This window comes from Prosopis cineraria, unplaced genomic scaffold (genome assembly GCF_029017545.1).
Source record: "Prosopis cineraria cultivar Desert tree isolate PC_DT_omini unplaced genomic scaffold, ASM2901754v1 PC11, whole genome shotgun sequence".
Lineage (NCBI taxonomy): Eukaryota > Viridiplantae > Streptophyta > Magnoliopsida > Fabales > Fabaceae > Prosopis > Prosopis cineraria.
In genome coordinates, this window is record NW_026555342.1 from 31559384 (window position 1) to 31567164 (window position 7781).

Genomic DNA, 7781 nt, shown 5'->3' on the forward strand with positions numbered 1-7781 from the left:
AGGAAGGGACAAGTTCAGTGCTAGCAGAACTAACAAGTGACTTGTTCTTACCCATTGAACCTTCTTCATGGGATCTCCAATCACAAAGGTTGGGTTGCCATCACCGTTAATTTCAAACAGGCTTAAGTCCCATTCCCCTCGACGTTTCAATAATAAATTTCTTCCCTAGGGGTTTAGTTAACGGATCCGCCAGATTTAACTCTGATTCACATAATCAATTGAGATGACCCCGTCTTTGAGCAGCTGCCTTATAATATTATGTCTCAATCGAATATGTCTACTTTTGCCATTGAAGGTCTTATTTTTAGCCGTTGCTATTGCAGACTGGCTATCACAATGTAAAGACACTGATGGTGTGGGCTTTTCACCTATTGGAATACTTGCTAAGAAGTTTTTCAACCACTCAGCCTCAGTCCCAGCCAACTCCATGGCAATGAACTCAGAATCCCTTGAGGATTTTGTGTTGATTGTTTGTTTTGCTGACTTCCAGGTTATTGCACCACCACCAAGTGTGAATATATAACCACTAGTGGATTTTGTCTCTTTTGAATCTGAAATCCAATTAGCATCACTGTATCCTTCCAATACAGCGGGAAATCCACCATACAATATACCATAATTCATGGTACCTCTCAAATATCTCAAGACTCTCACCAGAGCCTCCCAGTGTTTGCTGCCTGGACAGTGAGTATATCTACTCAATCTGCCTACAGCATAAGCTATATCAGGCCTAGTAAAGTTCATCAAATGCAACAGACTCCCAATAATTTGTGCATACTCAGATTGAGCAACTGGGTCACCCTTGTGCTTTTTTAATTGCACACTCGAATCATAAGGAGTACTCAAAGGAGCAACTTCAAGATGTCCAAACTTTCTGAGAATTTTCTCAACATAATGTTCTCGGGAAAGCAAGATTCCATTTTCATTCCTTATGATTTTTACACCCAAGATTACCTTGGCTTCACCCATATCTTTCATATCAAAATTTGAAGAAAGAAAATTTTTTGTTTCATTAACAACACACATACTAGAGCCAAAAATCAGCATATCATCCACATACAAGCATATAATCACACATTCATTATTCACAAACTTTGTATAAACACATCTTTCTACTTCAACAGTAGAAAATCCACCAGTTGTTAAAACTTGATCAGGTTTCTCATGCCATTGCTTAGGCGCTTGTTTTAAGCCATACAAAGACTTTACAAGTTTACAAACTTTATTTTCTTGCCCAGGAATCACACATGCCTCAGGCTGTACCATGTAAATTTCTTCTTCTAAATCACCATTTAAAAAAGCTATTTTAACATCCATTTAGTGAACAAAAAGTTTGTAAATTGAAGCCAAAGCAATAAGAATTCTTATAGAAGAGATTCTAGTCACAGGAGAAAAAGTGTCAAAATAATCTATATTTTCTTTTTGAGTAAAACCTTTGGCCACAAGCCTTGCTTTATACTTATCAATTGAACCGTCTGGAAAATATTTTTTCTTAAAAATCCATTTACACCCAATAGCCTTAGCTCCTTGGGGCAAATCTGATAAAACCCAAGTTTTATTTTTCCTTAAAGAATCAATTTCAATTTCAATTGCTTCTTTCCAAAATTTGGCATTAGGAGAAGAAATAGCTTCATAAAAATTTAACGGTTCATCTTGTACTAGATAAGTGTAAAAGTCATCTCCAAAACTTGTTTCTTTCCTTTGCCTTTTACTTCTCCTTAAAACCAAATCCTCATTAAAATTTTGTTCAAACTCTAAATTCTCAACAGGTTTAGAAACATGCTTAATTTTCAAAGGAAAAATATGTTCAAAGAATTCAACATCCTTAGTCTCTATAATTGTATTTTGGTCTAAAACATCACTTTTTAAAACTAAAAAACGATATGCTGCACTTTGTTCAGCATACCCAATAAACATACAATCAGAAGTTTTAGAGCCAATTTTCCTCTTTTTAGGATCAGGCAATAAAACTTTTGCAAGACACCCCCACACTTTCAAATATTTTAAGTTTGGGGTAAACCCTTTCATAACTCATAAGGTGTTTTCTTTGATTTCTTATGAGGTATCCTATTTTGTAAAAAACATGCAGACAAAATAGCTTCACCCCACAAGTTATCAGGGGCAGAAAAACTCACAAGCAAAGCATTCATCATTTCTTTTAATGTTCTATTTTTTCTTTCTGCAACACCATTAGACTCGGGAGAATAAGAGGTGTTACCTCATGTATAATTCCTTCTTTTTCACAAAAATCATTTAAAAAAACATATTCTCCTCCTCTATCTGATCTAACCCTTTTAATTCTTTTATTTAACTGATTCTCAACCTCTGCTTTATATAACAGAAATTTTTCAAAAGCCTCATCTTTGTTTCTTAACAAGTATACTTTAGTATATCTTGAAAAATTATCAATAAAAGTGATATAATATTTTTTACCACCTGTAGTCATGATTTGTTTTAAGTCACCTAAATCTGTGTGAATTAAAGATAGTAATTCAGATTCTCTTTGACTAGAAAAATGAGGTTTTTTACTTTGTTTAGTTTCTGCACATACTTCACATTTTCCAAAATCATTGTTTTTAATTTCAGAAAGTAGTCCAAGTTGTCGCATCCTATTTATATAACCTTTACTAGCGTGACCTAGTCTAGCATGCCACAGATCAAAGGAATCAACCATATAAACAGGCATATACTCAGAAGATTCAGTCTTATTCATTTCATCAACATTTAGAACAAACAGTCCCTGATTACAATACCCTTTGCCTACAAACACATTATTTTTTGTCATTACAATCTTGTCAAATTCAAATGACACTTTAACCCCAGCTTTCCCTAAAAGAGCAACTGACACTAAGTTAGCTCTAACTTCAGGCACATGCAGAACATCATTCAGAGCCAGAGTCTTTCCTGATGTGAGCTTTAAGACCACCTTCCCTTTTCCTTGAACTTTAGCAGTTCGGGAATCAGCAAGGTAAACATGGTCTTTCCCTTCCTTTACAGGATTATAGGTGGTAAACATCTCTTGGCTTGCACATATGTGCCTGGTAGCCCCGGAGTCTACCACCCATTTCTTCACATCAAAAATCAAGAGAGCTTGTGACACCACTGCAGCAATGATGTCATCATCACTGTCACCATCTCGTTGTACCAAATTTACATTTGGCTTCTGAGGCTTATCACGGTTTGCTCTCTTCCTACACTGTGCTGCATAGTGTCCTGGTTTACCACAGACAAAACAGTCTCCTTTCTTTTTGAAAGAGGGGTTAGAAGCATTGGGTTTGTAATCAGTTTTTCTATTCTTCTTGTCTTTAGTTTTAGAATCATACCTCTTGTTGTGAGGCTTTGTCTCCACCAGGTTGGCTTTGGATGTCATTTCTCTGGTTCGAGCTGCACGTATTGCCTTGCGGTTGGTATCTTCGATGATGATGTGAGTGATCAAGTCAGTCAAGGACAGCTGCTTCTGTTTGTGTTTCAACTGCTGTTTGTAGTCAGACCATGATTCTGGCAGCTTCTCAATCAGTATCCCAGCAACAAACTCATCTGGAAGGTTGATGTTTTCAGCACGAAGCTCCTCCAGCAGCTTATGATATTCGTTGATTTGCTCCTTGACATCCTTGTTCTCGGTCATCTCCCATTTGTAGTAGTTGCCCACAACGAATTTTTGTTTGCCGGCATCCTCAGTAGTGTACTTTGTCACCAGGGACTCCCATATCTTACAAGCTTCCTTGTAGACACAGTAGACATCGAACAAATCATTAGATAAAGTGCTAATGATAGTGTGTCGACATACCTTGTTTGCATGAGTCCATGCAACTCTTTGGGCTTGATCAGTATCAGCAGGAGGCTCGGATTGAGCAAGAGCAGTGGCCACACCATGCATGTCAAGAATAATGAAGACACGTTCCTGCCAGCGTTTGAAGTTCCGGCCATCAAAGACTTCTATCTTTGATATGTCAAGGAACGGCCTTGGTAGGGGAACGGCAACAGCAGCAGGGACGAATTGACCTCCAGTCGAACCATTGGGCATACCTTTGGGAGTGACATTCTCAGCACCGTCGGTCGCCATTGGGTTGAATAGTTCTTAAGATTGTTGGAAAACAGCAATGCAGAGGCGAACAGCGAGCTACTGGTTGCTCGAGTCGTGTCCGGAAGAACACTGTCCTTAAGAACTATTTCGATACACCTAGACGATGGACCGACAGTCCCCCAGGATTAAACGAGCACTTCCTGCGGTGGAGCAAGGGAACAGAACAGCGGAGACTATAAATGAGAACAGACAACAGAAGATCAGATGGAGGAGAGGACGAGAACGCTTGCTATCTGTTCTGTCCGCACCCATGTCTATTTATAGGCTAGGAATGAGACACAAATGTTGGGTTATAATTATCGGTTAATGCTTCAGTTATACACACATTAAACAACGAACGTTCATGGATTAATGCTTCAGTTACACGCCTTAAACAGCAGAAACGTGCACGTCCATTAATCCAAAAACGTTCTGCGTTCAATCTAGAGACGTTAGGCAGACAAAACATTAACGCACAGAATTCAGTTTCTAGAAAACTGCCAATGCCTCAAGTTCAACTTGAAAACAGCTAAATCAGAGGTTTTTTCGGGTAAGCAAAAATAATTATTTATTTAACCATTTTTTGTAAAAATAACCCGGTAAAAGGAACCCAGTGCCTCTTGAACTCACGCGCAAGGGGGTGAATCAGCTGATTTCAATTACGATTGCCCTGAGTTGGCCTGTCTCATGTGCACGAGGCCACTTCTCCTCCAAACCCATTTTACTAGCCCACTTCATTCCTTAGTATATATACACTAGGAGATTCCTTCCTTTAGTCAATGTGGGACTTTGACACACACACACTTTTGACACACATACAACACTGTTCGCCTTTCCTTGGTCTTGCTATCTGCCGTAGTCAGTCGCCGATACTGGTATAGGTTTGTAGAAGTGTTATTCTTTCTCTTCTTTCACATATGCGGGATGTTTTGGTGACTGAAAGTGGACGTTTCATTTTAATTACAGCTTTGTTAGATCAGTTTTGCTTGAGGTTTTATTTTCTGAAACTTCGTTTAATGGAAGCATGACAGATTGGGGGGATTTAGTTGTATGTTTAAGCCTTATCTTCTCTTCCTTGCGTCAGTTTTGAGTGAGATTTGTGAATCTGGGTTGCTGCTGGAATTTCTGTTTATTTTCTTCTGAATCTGTTGTGCATGTGAAGGAGGGATTACTTCTCAAACAAACTTAAATTGAAAGCTTGGAAATTCACTCTAGTTAAGTAACAATGTCTTAAGCTATTTGGTTACCAAAGGAAGGAAATTGATTTAGATGTTTTTCTTTTAGGATTTAATGCTTTTTATAAAGAAGTAAATTTGGAAAGCGTATCAAATTTTAACGTTAATGATTGGTAAATTTTTGGGAATGATATTTAAAGAGTAGGATGGTCATTGTATTGTTGCTCTTCAAATTGATTATTTTTGTTCTATCTATATATATATATATATATATATACATATCTCTATTTGATCTAGTAATTTACACATTTGAACATGGAATTGCAAATTATGTTTTGAAATTTGACTGCTTTTTGCTGTTGCCCTTGTCCATTGTTAGTTTAGCTTTAAGTAGGATCTAATCAAGCTTTTGGTACTTGAATCTGTGATGTGGTTTGTTCTATGTGATAAATGGGTTTAATGCCTAATATTTAGTAAAGCCTCTGCCTAACGTTTTATTATTATTATTTAGGTTAATTTCTTTTCATTCCTTTTTCCACTAGTTAGGTTTTTTATTCTAACTATAAGTAAAAGAGACACTATTGTTTTATGGGGAGGACTTTTTCATTTTTGGCTAAATGAAAACTGGATCATATATTCCACTCAAAAAGTATCTCTATGATTTGCTGAAGGAACGAACAAAGTAACTCCTTCAAGGTTCAAACCCTGCCCCATTCTTCTTCTAATTTCACTTCTTTCAATATAAACAAGACATCACGCAACGGAGAAGACCAATTCAAGTATCAGATAATTATTTGCACATCACACAGAAATTAAGGAAGATGGAGGGAATACAACCCTTAATTGTGGAAGCGAATGGCATTAAAATGCACGTTGCTGAGAAAGGAGAAGGTCCCGTCGTGTTGTTCCTCCATGGCTTCCCCGGGCTGCGGTACTCTTGGCGCCACCAGATACTCTCCCTCAGCTCCCGAGGCTATCGCGCCGTCGCCCCTGACCTCCGTGGCTACGGCGACACCGGCGCCCCTGTTTCAATCTCCGCCTACACCAGCTTTCACGTGGTGGGTGACCTTATTGCCCTTCTCGACTCTATGGCTGTGGACAATGTCTTTCTTGTGGCCCATGATTGGGGAGCTCTCATCGGCTGGAATCTCTGCTTGCTTCGTCCCGACCGAGTCAAGGCTTATGTCTGCCTCAGTGTCCCCTTTATTCGTAGAGATCCTCGAGTGAAGACCCTAGACGGCTTACGTGCCTTATATGGAGACGACTACTACATCTGCCGATTCCAGGTTCTTTTTTGTTTCTTTCATCCATCCGTGTAATATTTTTACTAGATCCATCTGGGAGTATATTTTCCTTCACCAGAGCGACTGCAAACTGGCTAGAATCCAGATCACTGAAAATAATAAGATTTACCTGTTGATTAAATGGATTGTGAGTGCGTATATTCTATGTTTGAAATTGCCACTAATTGATGATTCTGAGGTGCAATGAGTGTTTGATATATGATTATTGACGCTACTGGTTTGAAATAGAGAGATATGTCTGTGATGTTTGATAGGAGCCGGGCAAGATGGAAGCAGAGATGGCTGAAGTTGGAACTGAGCATGTGTTGAAGAACATCCTCACCACTCGCAAACCGGGACCCCCAATCTTCCCAAAAGGAGAGTATGGAGTCGGATTCAATCCTAATACTCCGCAGAACTTGCCGTCCTGGCTCTCTCAACAAGATCTTGCTTATTATGTTTCTAAATTCGAAAAGACTGGCTTCACAGGAGGCTTGAACTACTACAGAAATATCAACCTGTGTGTTTCTCCTTTTCAATTCCTCATGGACTAATTTAATTTCTCAACTTCTGAATTAACGGGTAATTTCTTGTGAAAACAAAAGAATGATGGCTTGTTATTTTGGTTTGCCTTGCAGAAATTGGGAGCTGACAGCACCCTGGAGCGACGTGCGAGTAAAAGTACCAGTGAAGTTCATAACGGGTGAGTTAGACATGGTATACACTTCAATGGGGCTTCAGGATTACATTCATGGTGGTGGCTTTAAGGAACTTGTGCCAAATTTGGAGCAAGTGATTGTGCAAAAAAATGTTGGTCACTTCAACAACCAAGAAGCTGCAGAGGAAGTTAGCAGCCACATTTATGACTTCATTAACAAGTTCTGATCTTCTTCACAGCTTTGTTGAGCTGCTTCGATGATATATAGAATTATAGATCACTTATGTCCCAAATTTTCACTTCAACATGCATCTCGTTCAATTGAATAATGATTTGAATGGAGCGAAGCTATAAAATTGTCAGTTCTTTTAATTTCGCTGTTAAATACCATATAGGTATATTCATATGAAAATCTTTATTTGTGCTCTGATGACACCAAACTAAGTTTTGTTGCCGACTCCCTATTGTTATAAATAAAACTTTGGATAATGGAAGTTAAATTGTCACGGAGACTGTCAGTGTCAAATTTAGAAAAGGCAGTTGTGGAGCTGGCATTACTTGGGTTTTTCGTTGGAAGTCTTATAACTCAAGGAATTTTGGTC

At 38.5% G+C, this 7781-nt stretch overlaps 1 protein-coding gene across 1 annotated transcript; it reads left to right on the forward strand.

The window, feature by feature from the left end:
• The first annotated feature begins 4886 nt into the window (after positions 1 to 4886).
• LOC129285816 (uncharacterized) lies at positions 4887 to 7551 on the forward strand. The gene is made up of 4 exons (XM_054921733.1): positions 4887 to 4938; positions 5910 to 6524; positions 6797 to 7041; positions 7160 to 7551. Exons 2-4 carry the CDS (start codon positions 6060 to 6062, stop codon positions 7404 to 7406), a joined length of 957 nt encoding a protein of 318 aa, XP_054777708.1. The 5' UTR covers positions 4887 to 4938; positions 5910 to 6059; the 3' UTR covers positions 7407 to 7551.
• The last annotated feature ends 230 nt before the right edge of the window (positions 7552 to 7781 follow it).